The sequence below is a fragment of the Daldinia vernicosa genome (genome assembly GCF_022497035.1).
Source record: "Daldinia vernicosa strain CBS 139.73 unplaced genomic scaffold F5Y00scaffold_72, whole genome shotgun sequence".
Lineage (NCBI taxonomy): Eukaryota > Fungi > Ascomycota > Sordariomycetes > Xylariales > Hypoxylaceae > Daldinia > Daldinia vernicosa.
The window spans coordinates 19,502-37,188 of NW_025953988.1; the positions used below are offsets into that span (position 1 = coordinate 19,502).

Here is a 17,687-nt window from a genome sequence, read left to right on the forward strand (position 1 = left end):
ATGTAACGATCCGCAAGGCCATAGTATTAATGGAAGAATCAAACCAATGAAGACCCAAGGTATGAGGGATGCGTAACGAAAGGAAAAGAAGGAAATATACATCTAGTCTATAGGCTTATAGTAGAATATATTTTATAATCTATAACTACCTACGTACCTGGAGCTAACGTATGTCTTTCGTCTGAATTTTTTATTATCCTTTCGAGGTTGGTACAGTTACATCAATGGGCTCATAATATCATTGCCCCTCTATTATAGGATGTTCGTCGTGGACAATTCAGCCCCATACTTGTCCGATATGCCAGTATGCTTGAACTTGAGCGTTGTAACAGGGGTTATCCCCACTACCTCTCCGAGAGAGTGGAAAAGGGGGGTGGGTTCACGTGACTAGTACTAACAATTAATTAGAAGTCTCCCGAGAGCCATTAAGGAGAAACTATCTAAATATTCCGTAGCGTTAATGGAGATCGTACACTATACTAAAGATCGAACTGCTAATGACCCTCCTTTTCGTTAACCCCTGTCCTTATGAAAAGGTGGTGGGCTATGGGGGCTATAAGGTTTAGGGTACGGAGTGGGGAAAATGGCGACTTCGACGTCAGATTACCGCATAAGGCTTGCGGCGCGGCCTCTGATTCGACGGCCAATAATTCTCAGCCAGGGAATACTTTAAATCCCGTATTGCTTCATGATGTAAGAGACTCAAAATCAGGGTTTAGTACGAGCCTTAAAGCATACCGCAGGGCTCATACATATCTGAATAAGCCACCTCATACACCTCATAGGTGGGAGGTACATCGAACGGTGACGTTGAATTTCAAGCCCCTTATCGTCGATTAACGTAAGTAACGTACATGTTGGGAAATCCTGATATTTTCAAGTTTTCTAGGTTGGACATACATGTAAGCTTCCTGTACAAATAAGTACCTAGATGCGCTCCAACGGACTGGTCGAAAAAGTTATCTTTAATTAATTTTTTCCAAAATACTACTACATATTCGCCTGTCGAAAGTTCCAATACTCTAATACCATAGGTATTTACTATATTGAACGATAACTTCATATATCTCGTTATAATACTACATAAGATACAATGTCTTCCAGTGGCGATGAGCAGCAGCAGCAGCAGCAGCAGCAGCAGAGGCGACAGACGGTGACTCAGGAGACGGACCACTCGGACACAGACCAGGTATCCGAAATATCTCGACCACCTCGCAATCGTCGCCGTAACCGACGTCGCCCCGGTTCGGTGCAACCCCTCCAACAGCAAGATGATCAGCAGATGCTTCAGCAGAGGCAGCAGCAGCAAATGATGCAGCAACAACAACAGCAGCAGATGATGCAGCAGCCGCAAGGTGGCAATGACAGCAAGTCGGACACCCTTAAGCTCCGTCTCGACCTTAACCTCGAGGTCGAAGTAACGCTCAAGGCCCGTATCCACGGCGATCTGACCTTGGCATTGCTGTACGTGATTCCCTTTCCATATTATATCACATGTGAGTGTTATCTAACCATACCATTTTCTCCAGGGACACTTAAGAATATTCTAAAAGAACACGGCACGAATATCATGACGTTTAATGAGGAAGCTTCATATGATGAACTGGGCAAATATGAAACCAAAAAAAGTTGATGGTGCTGTCGAATTGATAATAATATTAGAGGCATCTGGAACGTGGATTGCGTTATTTTTATCTTTCTTGTCGCGAAAAGATACACTTATTGCGGTTGAAATTGGGTTGTTGGTATGATGATTTGGAATAGGAACCTTTTGTCAGATATTAGCATGTAATTGAGTACGATTTGAGACGTACAATCTACCTCTCTCATTACTATATGAAGTTATCTTAAACCATCTTTTCAATTCTTACTTGGATTTCCGAAGCTTCTTCGTCCGCTTTTCTCTCATGACGGGTAGTGATGTGATACCAGGCGTAGACTGTGATCGCAGTGAGTCCAATCGCGAATGTGGCGAACAGCCAGATATACTTGGACACGACAGACCCTCCATCCTGGGCATTCCAGTCAAACATATCCATCGAGAATATAGTCTAATACACCTTAGCCAAGTTTCTGGAGTTATGTTCGTGTCACTAACCGCAACGCTGGAAAAAGGCAAGTAAATCATCGACAGTATAGCAATCGACCTCATTTGGATGCCTTCCCGTTTTGTTTCAAGGGCGACCCCTGTGTTTACGTGAGCAATGCGAGTATTGAGGTCCGAATCGTGCATCGCGATTTGATTCCAGACCTACCAAGATTAAGTGTTCTGGACCTATTAGAGAGTGTTGAGCATGACTTACCGTCTGCATAGCCAGAGTAATATTTCCTAGGATCATATTACATTCGTCTATCTTGCCATCATACTCATTGATGGTATCTTGCAGTCTCTTCTTCATCTGGGCTCCAATTTTCTTGAACCGATGTACTCTCTTACCATCGTGAGAACGCTCTCCATGTTTATGAGATGAAAGATAACCTTCGAACTCTTCTATCTCGGCCAGAAGCTTTACCACTTGCCGCTTTACGGCGTTCATGTGGTCTATAAGACTTCGGCTTTGAAGACAAAGCGCCAGGTATTCTTGTGTCTTCTCCTTACTCATATCTATAGACGGGTCCCAGGTCCCATTCTCTAGATTCTCTGATCGCAAGGTAAACCCATCCAGGAGTTTGTCGGCTATAGACACTAGTCTTTCTCTCTCTAGTTCGACGAAGATCCCGATCATTAATAACGGATATTTAGTTCTGTCACCAGCCGATTGAATGCGCTTCTCGATTGCCTGTATCTGATCTTTATTGCAACCATACATAACAGCATATATGGATTCGGTGCTTGGGATATAAGTGACAGATAACGCTAGGTCTCCAGGGAGATATTTCGACATTCGGGCAGTAAAGCCTATAAGTACCACATTAGAAGGTAACTCGCTATGCTTTTGAACGATGGGCTGTGTACTTACATATCTTCGTACTTGCCCCTTTTTTCTCCTCGTAGAACGACGAAATGCAAGCGACCTGTCTAGCTATCGACCGTGTGATACCCCGGTGGATATGGAATAATCTTGTAAGCCTCTCCCACGTGTCCCTTGAGACTGAGACGTAGGAAACTGGAGCATCTTCCCCCTCAAAAATAGGCGCTGCCCTACTGCAAAGTCTAGTTGAAGTTCCGGTCAGTACAATCTCTAAGAGCTATAGATATTCCTCTTACACGGCATGGAACTCGTTCGACCCAGGAGTGGGATTCAGGGCCTACACCCATAGTCATTAGCCTCTGACACCGACCGCTCGCAATGATCTTCGCATTTGGTTTCCATACAATATCAAACCAAATCTCCCAGTCGTTCTTATTCTGAAGTATATCCCGTGTCAACGTCTGGTATTGATTATATTAGCAATATGACATAAGATGTATGCTGGTTCACTTGCTGTATGTGATTCCGATTTTCGGAGGGCTACGGTAGGGCGTGATTCAAAACCAAACGTCTCTAAGTCGATGTTAGACCAAGCCGAGTCTTCCATAGGCCAGTCCATCCTGTCTATTAATAGCCAGAGTAAGCGTGGGTAAGGGCTGGCAATTGAATGCTTGCTAATAGCGGGTATCTCTGAAGGTTAACTTATTTGGAAATTTACTTCTTCTAAAGGCATTTCGGGAAGAATAAGGGCTTTCTGGAGAGCCTTGCTGGTTACTGTCTTAGGTTGCACGCCTAGGCTTGCTGCATATTTTACTCCGCAGATCATATCCGATTGGTTCTCAAGGTTGCTTAGATTGTCGTGATGCAGATACCTATGCGCTGGCCTGACATTTTATTAGGCACTCTGTCCGACGCTCCCTGCTGCTGGTCAGCCGGGAGCTGCCGTTGGACTGATTTGCTTTTTTCCATGTATTCCAATCTACACACAACTCACCAGATTAACCTTTATTCTCTTCAGAGCCGTCCCTATTTTTTCCCTTTTCAGCCCGCTTGTTAACCTCGGATGAAAAGCTGTCGCCAGTCTCTTGCAGGGGTGGGAGCGCTGGAATAACCTAAGAATGTCTGAGCCGCAGCCACCATCAAACACCGCGACATGGTACGAAGTTGTATTAAGGCAGAAATACAACGACCCCTTGAAGCTCAAGAGCTCCCTCGACAGTATGTACGGCCCAAACAGGTATAAAGTGAAGGTAAGGTCTCTAGGTATAAATTTCAACGGAAGACACGCTAATTCTCCTGTCATATAGATAAAATCTGGTAGATACATCCTTCAATTACCAGAGCCACTGAACGAGGTAATAAAATCCGCAACCGTTCTATGATCAATGCTGAGATTCCCCGATCCACAAGAGCCAAATAGCTGAGATAGAAAGGACAATTCGCTTCCACTATAAGGTATAGTGGATGACTAAAGAGCCCCAGGGGCACATGGCGTCAATGGAATAATTTGTAATGCTATGAAGGTTAGCTTGGCTATCAATATCCAGGATTATGAAGCTTACTAGAGGTATATGTGGTTGTGGAATATAAAGAAACTCTGGTATCAAAACCCTAACGCCGACCCGTGCCATACCTAACCAGTACTGGACCTATCTCTCTTGACACTGCTTGGGGCTAAGGATATTTGATGCTGAATATCACCTCGCACAGTATTCTGTACAGTAGGTGCGCCTGGGTTCAACTCCCTTCTTCGTCTAAGTGCGTGGGCACTTCAAATAAGTCACCTGCGGGCCTGCCTTTTCTAAACGTCGCTGTTGGGGGGAGATGGATAAAAGGGGAGCATAGTACGAGAAATGACAGGGGAGTGGAGACAGCGACTGGTAGAATAGGATAAGGTACACGAATAAAAGACTTTATGCTCGATAAAACTAAGATTCACCTTTCGTCTTCAAATAGAAGCTGTCATTCCTCTCGCATGCTTGACGAAGCAAATCCATGTCCTTAATAAGTTCCCCGATATGGATTCGATTCTTGCGATCTGGTGCTAACATCTTATCCCTTATGATATCAAGGAGTTGATGTAAGTACCAACTACAGTTTTCGTGCCCTTGGAGCTGTTTGATCCAACTTTTGACGCTTTCTTTTAAGAAGGGCTGCTGTTCGCGAATGCTGAAGAAAGTATCTGACTCGAAATTGTAGATATCTGGCTCGGATCTATGGGCGGGGAACCCTTCTGTCAAGCCTGTGTTTCCTAGCATGAACCAGGTAACGTATTCGAGAAATACGCATCCAAGGCTAAAGATATCGGATGCGCGAGAAATTGTACCATTATTTAGGTCAAACTCTGGCGCCCTATATGTCTCCGTCCTGGCAATGTTCCTTGGGTCTTGATTCGATCGAGAGACTTTAGTATGCAATCTTCCAAGCCCGAAATCAGATAGAGCCAGTTGACCTAGGTTTCTTGGCAAGGAATGCTTTTGTTCCGATGATGAACTCTCTTGCTGAGGTGGTGGTAGCTGAGGGGGGACGAACCAAAGGAAGTTATCTGGCTTAATATCTCCATGACGCCCATATAAGCTTTTAGCATCATGAAGTCTTCCTGATAAGTTTTTTTCAAGCTTATTTTCGTCAATGGACTTCAATGTCTCTTTACGCTCATTATGAACACACTCGAGCGCCAAACAGAGCGAATAGAACTCACGAGACATCCATTTACAATGGTCCCTCGCCCCCACGAGATGATCGTTCTTCTCCCAGAAATCATTGAGATTCCCCTCAGCCCAGTCGAAGAGAATATAGTAAGTCGACCCACGAACTGCGGGCTCTTCAACTTCAAAGGTTGCGAGAGGTTGGATTATGTGATTATCGGCTTTTTTGACAATGGATTTATCCATACAGAATAACAGGGATGAGAGTTCCATGTTGAAGTCGTCCCGATCATGAGAGATAAGCTTCTTCAGAGCGAACAATTCCTCGGGGTGGCGTATCTAGTAAGAAATTAGGCTCGACATCCATAATATTGTCAAGGAATCTCTATAACGTACCCCGATATCTTCAAAACGTTGATGACTCTTGTCAATCTTGACTTGATACACTTCACTAAACCCACCACACGCAAAAGCCCCCTCTGTGATTTGGGGTTTGTTGCCTTGCACGGCCACCTCTTGCTTCGTCATCTCTCTTCTCGTCACCTCTTTCTTCGTAATATCTTGCTTCAACGTCTCTTGCTTCTGTAGCTTTCTCCCAGAGGGCATGGGGAAGATATCACTGGCGTGTAGACGGTAGTGAGAATGTTTCTGTTTCGTAGACGTGATACATGGTGCGATTACACTGTATGACCACTGTGTAAATTGAATCCTGTCGTTAGGTCGACGAAAACTATCGATAGTCGCATGGTGCGCCTTGTGGCGTTCGCAGTAGAGAGGTGTCGTGCCATCATTGGGATTTTCTACTGTCATTGGGAGGCAACCGTCATCCATTCCCTCTTTGATACATTTCGGGAAGTCTTGTAGTTTATCAATCCCGATCAAGACGGCTAATAACTTCAAAAGAGGGTTTGAATCTGAGTTTATTGATCCATAATATATGCGTGTAGTTAAGTCGTCCTTGTTTGGGAAGTCTTGGAAGGAGGGTAGGTTTACAATGGTTCGAATCCTCTCGACAGTGAGGATGTCTCGAAGCTTGTCTCTCGGAATGTATCTTTTACCTTGATCCATAACACTGGGGACTTTAGAGAGGTCAAGCTCCTGCTCGATGGTTTCATGTATTTTGGTAATGTCGTGGGTTATTGGCTGGTATATCCGGGGTTGGACATGCTGATGGGAAATATTAGGAGGCTCGAAAAGGGTTTCGCCCCGGTTGATGATATGACAAACCCTAAGTTCATTGTCTAGCACTCTCTTTTGTCCAGACATAATGATACTGAGGCAATGTAATGTATGTGGCAGCAGCGGTTGATGTGTAGGTTGTACCTAGCTAATATGGCTAGAAGTAAGAGAATGACTGGATAATAGGTATACTTTCAAATTGTAGCTAATAGAGGACAGGATACTCCAGGAAAATTATCCTGTCTAAAAGGAACACTGATGTTCTAATATTTCCTTGGATGAGAATATAATAGTGTGTTTTAGACAGAAACAGATGAGAGGGAATCTACAGTTAAATAAGGCTGCGAAATAAGGTCTGGCTTGAATTACTGCGCTATTAATTGTATTTCTCACTTGCAGAACAGCATTCGGAGTGACCGGCTGCCTCAGTAGATGCCTTCCTACACTTACCACATTGAGTTGCCTACTATTAGGCTGGCGTATAATCATTGACGGCTAAGCAAACGGCGCGCGAACACTCCGAGAAGCAGGCTCTGAAGCCACAAGGTAGCACCGGTGTGAAGCTCACCTGCGCCGTCGGTAGATGCCGACCCTCCAGATCAGATCGCCGAGCATACGCACCGGCGTAGCTTTACAGCATCACATTCGGCTAGGTCAATGCAGGCTGACAGTCGCCCCTGGACACTGGCAAACAGGTATTTGACCGTCTTGTCCTGCCACAGAAGCCAATCGGGCAAGGACTTCCTAACGAAGTGCAATGCATACCTAGCTGAGGCTTCTGCATTGTGTGAGGTGCTGCAAAACCTAGTCGGGATCTAGATACGGTGGTATAGGACAAATCAAATAGGTGCAATGAGAACGATTGGAGACATGAGGCTCACATAGACGCCTTACGTACCTGTACTTACACCGTAGTATATGTATGTACAATACACACACAGCTACACACATACATTGAAGAGACACACATATAGGTAATACGCATGATAATAATGAAGTAAATTATTTTCAAATTATCAAGTATCGACGTAAATATATTTGGACTTATAACTTATCATAGCTATAGCTTGGTTATAAGCAAGCAACATAACAAAAATCTTCATTCAGGGTAGATTACTTGGGTTAGGTACTTAGGTACCTACCTAGGGTATATCAAGTATTAATATTGCGCAGTATTCGCCTTTGATGGCAATATCGGGGTTTTTTTTTACGAGAATGCGACAGTGAGGCGTATTCATGATAAGGCAGAATACCGTGATCTTAACGATTTCTGCCCATTTATTGATATATAAGCCTACTGGTCTTTATTCATATCATATGTTTGGATGGCCCTACTTTAAGCGAATTGAAGTGCGCCGTGTGGACCAGTAACTGACCTGCAGGTTTCTGATTCTTTTATAAAGAGTAGACGAACTCCTAGAAAATCAACTTTCAGCTCATTTCTTTAACTTTTTCTTGCCACAAGAAGCAAGTCGTATTTTGTGGCTTTGATGTCACACGATACCGAGCACAGACTAGCAAATTTTACAAATCCATCGCCCCTTGCTTACTTCTTCTAAGACATATCTTCTAAGACATATATATAGGAGGTATATGTATTAAGCTACGAAGTTGTCTTCGTCGTTCCTCTTCACTAAAAACACTCAAAATCTGTCGACTGTCTACTATCAGGGATATATCTTGAAACACCAGATACTCCAACAATGACCGTCAAATCACGAACATCGTCGGAATCGCCATCAGACGAGTGGCAAGGTCCCTATATTTTATCCGTATCAGCATCAAAAATAACATCAAATCAATTGAAGCAGTATCTTGATCGTAAATATCCTGGTCAATACTCTGTACAGGTATGCTGACAGACTCTACCACGTGGGAGGAGTAATAACAACGGAGCAGTTAAAACGGGACCGGTTCACGATCACCATAACAGAACATAAAAAGGAAGTGTTATGAATGTACGATTGGCATCCACTTGTATTACCTAAATATATTGCCTGAATAAATTACCCCGCTAATCGGAGAATAGTTACGATAGCACTGGCAACGGCACTCTACGGCCAAGTTTAGAGGATTCAACATGATAGGACGTCTATCAAGCTTTGACGCAAATATTTGTACACGTGGCTATTATACGTCAATATTTATGTACACAAGACATAGTCAAATATGCCCAACATATTGTTAGGCAACTGGGATATCTATAGGGAGAATTGAAGGTTGTGGATGTGATGATGGCTCTTAAATTCTGGTTGTATAATTTCATAAAGTTCAAATCAAGTACTAAAGTATATTTCTGATCTCCACGTCACAATTAAATTCACGTAGCTTTGGTAGCTTTATCGTTTCATGTTTCCTTGTGAGTATTAAGAGAAAGGTACAGGCTTTTGAAAACAGAGTGAAGCTCTGAATGTAAGAAGAAAGCAAATTTCATCGAACTACTTACTAACTGGCTTATATTAAGCTCAAACTAACAAACCATTCTCTTCTATCAGATCGTTTTTAAGATTAGGTTGAAAATTAATATGCCCCTGAGATAAAATTCTTGATCGTTATGATTCAATTCCTGTTGGTAGTAATAGTTCATACCATTACCACCTAGTTACTCCAAGTTTATCTACTACTTCAATAGCAACAGAGAAACTTCCAAGAAAGAGTTTATATCATATTGAGATCATGTTTCTGATTCAGTAGGAACTGACAAAAGAGCACGTCACTATTTTCCACTCTGTTCACTGTCTAACGTTTAACGAGACTAATACTTCAAACATTTGCTACTTCTTGACCTCTAACTACTGGTATCATGAGGCAGTCGTACTCTGAGTAGCATTAGGGCTGCCGTGATATCAGTTAATTCTGCCTAATCTAGCACAGCCCTGATCAAACGAGCCGCCTTTGGGTTACCACGAGTTTGTGTGCCAATACCTCAGGAGGTACATATGGAATGTGAGGACTGCATCACCTATGAGGTACTGGTACATGTCCTTTTGCATTTATAGCAAGGTACGTAGGTACCTAACCCAAACACTCCGGAGTAGGTAGGTACATAGGTACCTGTACGGCCGCGGACACCGGCCCCACAGGCAACGGACACCTGAAGGGTACTTGGGTACTTACTAGTGTATGTCGAAGGCTTTCTTCAATTGCAACAATTCACTATTACCCTACCTAAGCTTCGCAATGATAGTTCCCTACGAATTATGTATAAAACCCTCACTTAAAAGATATGATACCACGCTAAGAAGGATACTGCCGACGAAATAAATCACATTCCACCCAAGCTACAAGAATCAAACCATGTCCTCCCAACAGCGCGACCCAAAAATCACCTCCAAGAATCTTGCCTACTCGAGTGATCTACCTCCCTTCCTAGCCAAGCTCCGCGGCCAGCACCAGCAACAGCGCGACTCCGACACCCCGGACCCTATCCTAGCCGCGCGACGACGAGCAGCACGGCCGCGGTCCGCAAGCGAGGAGGCCGAGGACGCACCTCTTGTCGTCGACGAGGCGGGGAACACCGTTACTCTCCCGTCCGGCGCAGACGCGGATGTTCCTGCAGATGACGACGCAGGTGGTAGGAATGACACCGGTGCAGACAACGCGAAAGAGAGGGAGAGAGAGAAAATAGCCAGCATTGGGGCGGGTAAAAAACGCAAGGTAGGACGGGTAATTGGCGGCACTGAAGAGGACGAGGAGCAAAAGCCGTTTAAAAACATTAAAGGCCGAGAGAAGGAAGAGAGCTCTTCGGCAAAGAACAGCGATAAACCCGCCGTGGATGCCAAATCGGGAACGAAGCAGACCAAGAAGAAGGCCAAGAAAATCAAGCTCAGCTTTAATGACGACGGAGACTGAAAGGAGCTGAGGATTCCGAAAGCACGATATGGTCCATACAATATACGGTGCGAAGCTCGGATATATGCTACCAATATTAGACGAGTCGGTATTTTGATATCCAGCGTGGTCTGCCTTGTTTTTAGGCTCCGGTGCCATCGCTGTTGACGATAAGCAACTGAACAACCGACATCTATAACGAGCCTGGTCCCATTGCCAATATACGGTAGAGCGGCGTTGCTTAATTCGAGAGGATGGTTGGGTCTAGAAAAAAGAGACGGCAAATTCCCCATCCCCTAGGGCAAATGGATAGGCCGATACGAGCTTTAGCTCTGGACAAAGCTGGAGCCTCATGAGAACACCTCAAGGTCATGTCAGGGCGTTCTAAGCCATTATGATTCTTTGGATCTGATCTGGACTCCCAATTCTAGCCCTTCGGCCAAAGCAGGACCTCGATAAATATTGCCAGTGGAGGCTTCACTACATAAACACGACAGTGTATGATGCGGAGACGCCCAAATCGAAGCATTTGCAGACAATCGATACATACGCAAAAGCTGCAAGAGGATCTGTTCATCGGAATTCCATAAAGATTCGTATATTCGTGGTAGCTAAATACTCGGTATGTACAATATAAATATTACTCGACTTCTGTCGTCGCCGCTGTTTCCACACCAGGCACATTTTAAGCATGCACCCCCAATTCAGCAATCGCTGCAAGTGCCAATACCCTAATATTGAATATGTTCATCTATTGCTCCAATGGAACCCATGAGCTCATCAGCCAAACCAAGACGCCTCGCAAATGCAACGTGCTTTTGAACGCTTCAGACTGCCTCAACGCAGATAATCTCTCCTTTCTCGCAGTCTCCTCCCTCGGATACTTCCTCGCCGTGCGAAGATTCCGCAATACCGGGTAACTAATAGCGGGACATTCGGTTTCTTGAAGGAGAAGAAGAATGGTCGTAAGGGCTAGGGTGACCGTAAGGGTCGTCCATATAGACAGTAGTAGCACGGCGTTCTTCCTCGGGAAGAAGCTCTTTCACTTCCCAGTTATTCATCCGTGTACCCACGGAGAACTCTAGGTCTTCTTTCGTGATCGAATCCCAATACTACAAATTCACTGTTAGAAAAAAACCTGAGCGCTAAGATAAATGTGAATAGGGCCTACCTTATAAACCATCATGACGGCAAGCAGATTGCAGGTTGTTGCAAAAAATAGGCCGTCAATATAGTGACTAGTCGCTTGGCAAATCGTGGAACTAAGTGCATATAATATGACTTGCCCCACAATGAAGAAGAAGAGGCCGAAGGCGATATCTCCCAGCGGCCAGCGGTCTTCCAAGGTCCGGGCCACGAGCAAAATCTGCAGAGCCACATAGATGACGAGTTGTACGCCATTCAGGAGATATAGAACCGTGAACAGGCCTACTGTATTCGACGGTCCCATGCCGGCCCATGACTTAAACGTAGCTAGCGATACGAGGAACGAGACGACAAAGGCCGCAAAGGAGGAAAGCCGGAGCATCCATACGGATAGCGGGGTGCCGTCTTCGTAGAGCTGAAAGCCGACGAATCCATTGATTAATAGACATGTGATCAACGCAGACGTGAGGCCGGATTGTATGGCGACGAAGTATGGGTAAGGTTCGGACCCCGGAGGAACAACACCGGCGTCGACGCAGAGGGAGATGAACGATAGTAGCATGTAAAAGTAGAAGAACGCTAGGATTTCCTTGCGACCTGCAAACAAACGTCGGTTAGGATTATACGAATCGCTCTATAGGCTACTTAATAGAAATGCTGCTTACCAACGGCAGTGAATTTCCCTCGGATATGTAAAATCATCACTATAGTCATGATCAGAGCGATAATGTGTATGAAACTAGATGCGCCCTGGAAGATGATGGTATTGGCCAGCTCGATATTTCGCGCGAAGCAATCGGTTTCGACGCCGACACCGCTCGAGATGGAAGTGACGGGCCCGACAGATGGACACAACGGCAAGGGCGCCGTGTGGCATATATCCGTGAAGTCCCCGAAACCACCCATCTTGTCGGCGACGACGAGCGGTTTGCTCAATATCTATTCGGCGCGAATATATGCGAGAGGGGAAAACGCAGGGGATAACGAGTGATGCGGGTGAGATATATGGTAGTCGTTACTATTGGACGGGATTGCGCCCGACCGATGATCTCACGGAACCCAGACGATGAGGGCTCGAAGAGGAAACGAAAGTAAAGCGAGGAGAGGGCACAGTAGAATTAGTAGTATTATTAACGGTAGTATTGTAAATTGGAACGAATGACTATTAAGGTGTCCTCCTACTAGTACTATGACATGGCCAGGGCTGAACGACTTGTCCTTGCGTTTGGCTTCGTTGCTCGGCCAAACGTCTGGGCTGGGCTGGAAGTGGAGGAGTGGTGGTTGGAAAGTTGGCTGAAGAATGGAGTTTTAGCGCTTCGTTGCCATGGAAAAAAAAGGGTGGTGAGACAATGGCTGCAATGGCTGGGAAAGTTCCACTAGCCAAAGTTTGGAAAGAACTAAAGGTGGACCGTGCTCGTGTTTAATGGTGGCAGGGGTTTGGGGGTATGGCAAGATCTACCAATCAGCAGGTTATATACTTTGACACTTTACCGCTTTCAATAGTAAAAATAAATTGAAAGTTTAGCGCTACGTTTTAGCGCGACTTACTTCCTCCAGCCCTTACACGAAAGCCTGAAACCTGGGGTATCGAATTCATATCTCCCTTTCTTCGTCTCGTCTTGGATTCGACGTCAATTATAGCCGTACGGTCGCAGCCATTTTCATCAACGTTGTGATTAGCCGACACAAATACAACTTGGCGAGGTTGCTATATGGGATACCGTCTCGAGTTCTTGATTCTTCTCGACTTATCAGACGAATCTATCTGCCTGTTGATGTTCGATGTCCTATTAATCTTGAGATGCTACTCACCCCGCTTCCCTTAGCTATTCTTTACCTGCATAGATACCGGTAGACTTCACTACGTTGGAGTTATTATGGACTACCTCCGTCATTCTTTGTTCATTGATACTCAATAACCAATTGCCTTTTAGGATGAAGTCGAACAATCTAGATCGCCCCAATAGAAGCTTTCAACCTCCAACCCGCTGATATCACAGTGGGGGGTCAACCCTCAGCTGACATGGCCGATACACTTCGCTATACATATATAGGCGGAGGTCCAATCGGTCTGTAAGGTGAATGAGAACTCAAACCTTCAACCTACAACCTACATGACTTTCTAGGTTTAACTTCAAAGCCACCTGAGCATCATACCACCGCTTGGATTGAAACAATTGAACGTAAACCCAACATGTCAAAAGCATTTCTCGCAGCCAAGGAGAAGTACCAGGCAGTGATCAACGACGCTGGAAGAGGTGACTTCGCTTGTGAGCATCACCAAATACCATACTACATATAGAAACTACTCAATACAATATACTGACCTTGCTGGTGAGGCCGGACAAACCGCATCGGTGCCACTCGGCACCCCTCCAGCGGTGACTGCCAGGCCACCAACACGGTTAATCATCAGCGTCGGCGAAGTAGCACAAGCATAAGAGACAAGATCAGGGATCTGACGAATCGGCCCGCTTATTAAACTAGGTGTATTTAACGTCACGGAGTAGTTAATGTCAATTGATGATGTTGGATATTATGAAATGACTGGCCAGACCGAATACGTGATGTCTTGATAATTGGTGTCTCGTCAACGTCGCGGAGTCTTCCCTGGAACACTACATGAGAGGTACCAAGGGCCTTAACGATAGTCAATATATATCTTCGCTCTATCTACGAGACTATGTCAGTAATTGAAAACCCACCACATATTACATAGTAGACCACCCTTCCGACAGCCAGACAGACCACTGTTTCGTGGGCGGGGTCGAAATAGTCGCCAACCCTTTAAGTGGAATGAACTATTGGGGGTAGACAGTAAAGGGAATACCCCATATCGACAGATACATCGATTAAGCATTTTCATATTACTTTAATATTAGCTTCAAGTATGGCATTATATCAGGATATCCAAACCAAGACACCTGCTTTTAATTAACTATTATCCGCCGACTTTAGATCCTTCGGCATCCCAGGTGATTTTAATGGGCTCGTGGTTCCCCGAGAACTTCTGCCCGGCAAACCACAACTCGAATCTCAGCTCCGCAGGGGCTACGATAGCCCGGACCTCGTAACTGCACAGATAGAACTTCTTGCCGTGAAACAAGAACCTTCTTGACTTACGCCTCATAACCATATCGCCGTGGCTTATCCCCGTGATGTCGCTTTTCACTATGCAGAGCTGTTTGAATCCTTCTACTAAGAGTGAGTAACTGCGATATACAATTCGTTGGTTCTTACGACATCTTAGACGACTCACCTTGATGAACGCTGCGTGGTAAAAGGCAAGGATCTAAATCGGAGATCACGACGATCGAATCCCAACTGCGGTTCGAATCTTTCGGGTCCACTTTCTTCGTGTAAGTCGTACTGATGGGGACGTTCGTGTTTATAGAGTCGCCCTATGTAAGCGAGTAGGCACTTTAGCACTTGTCGGAGAAGTAGAAGTTTAGAATGCATACTTTTCTAATAAGCCAGTCGATCTGGCCCATGGCATATTGCTCTCCGTCGTAAGAGTCCGTTTTAATATCCTCACCAAAGTGTATGTCCGGATTGTACTTGGTCTTGCATACAAGACCGTAACTCGCCCGAGCTACTCTACTTACTATGACCGGAACCAGCCCGGACTCTAGATTTTGCAATCTGTCTAATAATAAACCCTTCACGACAACTAGTTGCGGATCAGGGGCTTGTAGTACCTTGACTTGATGGGCGTGTGGGTATAAGCTAGTCATCATTTCATGCTGAATGCGATCACGGACGTATTTGGAGCTCCCAAGTCCGCCGGAGAGAATCATATAGCTCTAGTTGATTTCAATGTATCAGTCTCTAAGTCCTGGGTGCAGCTATTATATAAACTTACTATCGGCCGATTAATACCATTAGCCAACATCCAATCTAGCTGTCCGTGTATCTTTTTCATGATACCTTCGACGTGCGGGTCAAAGAGGGACTGCATCTCTTCCCTATTTCGAGGTTTGTTAGATCCAAACTAGTATGATATGGCGTCTAGAATTGATGTACCATGAAACTACTATCCTACCGAGCTCGATCTGCGCGCCACTATGGTTAAGGTTGTAGGGAACACCGTCTAGGGGGAGTTTATAACAAGTTGATTGGTAAACTCGCTCCCCGAACTTATGCTTTGTCGTTCGATATCTCTCACTCTTGACAAGCCTCTCGGCACAGTCAGGAGGGAGTTGGTCTAATAAGTTAGGAAACCGACTGAGACGATTATTTATCATGGCTACGAAAGCCTGGTCGATTAAGGTCGAGCCAATACCAATACCATCTACTTGATTCAGCTGAGATAGCAACGGGAACGGCTGCCGCGCTTCGACAACTTGCATTAGGGCGAGATCTGTAGTTCCCCCTCCTGCATCTACAGACAAGAAAATGTCGCCTGCTTCGAAAACTACGGGTGAGTTCTTGATGGTACCGACGGCTGCCGCCTCAGACTCTGTCAACTCAACTTTGGCCGTATGGTATTGTCCCTCGATGCCAAACCCCGCATCCTCGATACACTTCTTGAACGAGTTGATTATCTCCTGGCTTCTCCACGTCGTCGGGACACTAAAGATGAATTCGACAACCAATTCCTGCCATCCCACGTGGCTTATGCCAGTATGCAACTCGACGGTTGATTTGACGTGCGAGTAAACTTCGCGGAGGTAGTCAGAGACTAATCTTTGTGCATCGCGGACGGAGTTGGGTACCTGACCGATGTTTCGGCGGTGCGCATCCTCCAACGTTTGCTGATCGAGAAAAATCTTGAAGAATTCTCTCTTCTTCTTCTTGTCTATCATATCATCATCTTCGCACAAATAGCCCCATGATGACAAGCTCTCGTCATCATTATAGACAAGACAAGTATGGACTTTCTGTTCATTCTTAGTCGAGGTGCCAGGCCAGTTATGTATAATCTGAATAGGGCTTTGCAGAGTCTGATTCCGCTGCGGTCGCGCCCATGCCACACCTTTTGCGCGGAGTGAGCACGCTATAACGAAGATTGAGCGGTGAATATATGCCACTTGCCTGTGTAAGTTGTTCCTAAGTCAATGGCTACAAGTATATCAGGTCGTTCGCTTGCCATGATGGGCTAGTACGCGCATTTACGTGCATGACTCGAGAATTGTCGCGTAACTAGAAACATAGGTATCTAAGGTATCTAGATATGTAATAGTTGTAAATTCTGTTGATTTCAGTCTAGCGACGGCAACAAGGTATCTGTTAAGATTGCTCTACAACGCCTAAGAGCCTCAACGGCCCTACAGCGATATATCCGTTACGACCGATTCGCGTTGAAAGAACAAGGGTCCGATCAAATCCCGTACCTATCCCTTAATAATAATAGGGCTGTGTATTCCGATTAGGTCGATAGACGCTGCGCATGGATCACATTTTCCTCTGTCTTAGGATTGAGTAGATCTTAAGGTCTGAAGGTCTGGGTCGTGTGGAGGTAGGATCGTTTGTTGGCTCATGGCTGTGCTAAGACCCCTCGACAAACTTCTATTCTTGTTCATTCAACTCGTGATCCAGTCGTCCGGTAACAAAGAATGTTGGCATTGTGATAGAATGGTACGACACCACAAGCAAACATCGCTACTTCGAGTCGTTCAAAGTGTAACCCCTGGAGGTTTAGTTGTGCATTGCTCAAGAGTAGCAAATCTGGTAGCGATGTGTATCATCTCAAGTGGTCAAATTGAGTATGGCTTTAGGCCCCCAATTCATTAGAGCATGCATCTAACAAAGCACGCTGCGGCTGATCCCTGTTCATCTCCATTTTCGCCTTATCTTTCTGTCTCCCTGTCCTCCCTGTCCTCCCGTCCTCCTGTCTCCCCCCTGTACATACCTAAGGCTCAGCACACGTCTCACCGGTCATTTAATGCTAAAGGAATATGACCATGCGTCTCCGGAAACAGCATTTATTTTATCTATATAATTTAAACTAGTGTGAAAGGTCTTGTGAATC

At 45.2% G+C, this 17,687-nt stretch overlaps 7 protein-coding genes across 7 annotated transcripts; 3 read left to right on the plus strand and 4 right to left on the minus strand.

Annotated features, from left to right (window-relative positions):
* Positions 1-1,847: 1,847 nt before the first annotated feature.
* Positions 1,848-4,171, minus strand: F5Y00DRAFT_273951 (uncharacterized protein; the record flags this gene model as incomplete). Its single annotated transcript, XM_048013267.1, has 7 exons — positions 3,427-4,171; positions 3,317-3,373; positions 3,209-3,249; positions 2,961-3,154; positions 2,304-2,899; positions 2,099-2,251; positions 1,848-2,051 (listed from the first exon to the last, which is right to left on the minus strand). The coding sequence occupies exons 1-7, from the start codon at positions 3,529-3,531 to the stop codon at positions 1,848-1,850; spliced, it is 1,350 nt and encodes a 449-aa protein (XP_047860456.1). The 5' UTR covers positions 3,532-4,171.
* Positions 4,172-4,275: 104 nt separating this feature from the next.
* F5Y00DRAFT_273955 (kinase-like protein) lies at positions 4,276-6,826 on the minus strand (the record flags this gene model as incomplete). Its single annotated transcript, XM_048013268.1, has 5 exons — positions 4,276-5,364; positions 5,407-5,899; positions 5,957-6,208; positions 6,242-6,568; positions 6,788-6,826. The coding sequence occupies 5 exons, from the start codon at positions 6,824-6,826 to the stop codon at positions 4,841-4,843; spliced, it is 1,635 nt and encodes a 544-aa protein (XP_047860457.1). The 3' UTR covers positions 4,276-4,840.
* Positions 6,827-8,016: 1,190 nt separating this feature from the next.
* Positions 8,017-9,039, plus strand: F5Y00DRAFT_248392 (uncharacterized protein). Its single transcript, XM_048009434.1, has 3 exons — positions 8,017-8,589; positions 8,639-8,716; positions 8,769-9,039. Exons 1-2 carry the CDS (start codon positions 8,443-8,445, stop codon positions 8,693-8,695), a joined length of 204 nt encoding a protein of 67 aa, XP_047860458.1. The 5' UTR covers positions 8,017-8,442; the 3' UTR covers positions 8,696-8,716; positions 8,769-9,039.
* Positions 9,040-10,036: 997 nt separating this feature from the next.
* On the plus strand, positions 10,037-10,591 carry F5Y00DRAFT_266451 (uncharacterized protein; the record flags this gene model as incomplete). The annotated part of the gene is made up of 1 exon (XM_048011945.1): positions 10,037-10,591. The coding sequence occupies one exon, from the start codon at positions 10,037-10,039 to the stop codon at positions 10,589-10,591; it is 555 nt and encodes a 184-aa protein (XP_047860459.1).
* A 585-nt stretch (positions 10,592-11,176) lies between these two features.
* F5Y00DRAFT_197282 (chitin synthase export chaperone) lies at positions 11,177-12,751 on the minus strand. The gene is made up of 3 exons (XM_048005286.1): positions 12,382-12,751; positions 11,742-12,313; positions 11,177-11,682 (listed from the first exon to the last, which is right to left on the minus strand). The coding sequence occupies exons 1-3, from the start codon at positions 12,620-12,622 to the stop codon at positions 11,491-11,493; spliced, it is 1,005 nt and encodes a 334-aa protein (XP_047860460.1). The 5' UTR covers positions 12,623-12,751; the 3' UTR covers positions 11,177-11,490.
* A 524-nt stretch (positions 12,752-13,275) lies between these two features.
* F5Y00DRAFT_248402 (uncharacterized protein) lies at positions 13,276-14,357 on the plus strand. The gene is made up of 2 exons (XM_048009435.1): positions 13,276-13,986; positions 14,056-14,357. Exons 1-2 carry the CDS (start codon positions 13,911-13,913, stop codon positions 14,196-14,198), a joined length of 219 nt encoding a protein of 72 aa, XP_047860461.1. The 5' UTR covers positions 13,276-13,910; the 3' UTR covers positions 14,199-14,357.
* Positions 14,358-14,598: 241 nt separating this feature from the next.
* On the minus strand, positions 14,599-17,392 carry F5Y00DRAFT_248404 (uncharacterized protein). Its single transcript, XM_048009436.1, has 6 exons — positions 16,751-17,392; positions 15,740-16,691; positions 15,579-15,681; positions 15,178-15,519; positions 14,976-15,117; positions 14,599-14,911 (listed from the first exon to the last, which is right to left on the minus strand). Exons 1-6 carry the CDS (start codon positions 16,806-16,808, stop codon positions 14,658-14,660), a joined length of 1,851 nt encoding a protein of 616 aa, XP_047860462.1. The 5' UTR covers positions 16,809-17,392; the 3' UTR covers positions 14,599-14,657.
* Between the last annotated feature and the right edge of the window lie 295 nt (positions 17,393-17,687).

Bases quoted from the DNA above. Each gene is read 5' to 3' on its own strand.
- F5Y00DRAFT_248392 (XM_048009434.1), top strand. From the start codon at position 8,443: ATGACCGTCAAATCACGAACATCGTCGGAATCGCCATCAGACGAGTGG. The intron at 8,590-8,638 runs GTATGCTGACAG...ACAACGGAGCAG, and splicing joins CTGGTCAATACTCTGTACAG to TTAAAACGGGACCGGTTCAC.
- F5Y00DRAFT_197282 (XM_048005286.1), bottom strand. From the start codon at position 12,622: ATGGGTGGTTTCGGGGACTTCACGGATATATGCCACACGGCGCCCTTG. The intron at 12,314-12,381 runs GTAAGCAGCATT...GTTTGTTTGCAG, and splicing joins AGGGAAATTCACTGCCGTTG to GTCGCAAGGAAATCCTAGCG. The intron at 11,683-11,741 runs GTAGGCCCTATT...GTGAATTTGTAG, and splicing joins CCGTCATGATGGTTTATAAG to TATTGGGATTCGATCACGAA.
- F5Y00DRAFT_248402 (XM_048009435.1), top strand. From the start codon at position 13,911: ATGTCAAAAGCATTTCTCGCAGCCAAGGAGAAGTACCAGGCAGTGATC. The intron at 13,987-14,055 runs GTGAGCATCACC...CTTGCTGGTGAG, and splicing joins TGGAAGAGGTGACTTCGCTT to GCCGGACAAACCGCATCGGT.
- F5Y00DRAFT_248404 (XM_048009436.1), bottom strand. From the start codon at position 16,808: ATGGCAAGCGAACGACCTGATATACTTGTAGCCATTGACTTAGGAACA. The intron at 16,692-16,750 runs GCAAGTGGCATA...TCCGCGCAAAAG, and splicing joins CTTAGGAACAACTTACACAG to GTGTGGCATGGGCGCGACCG. The intron at 15,520-15,578 runs GTAAGTTTATAT...GAAATCAACTAG, and splicing joins ATGGTATTAATCGGCCGATA to AGCTATATGATTCTCTCCGG.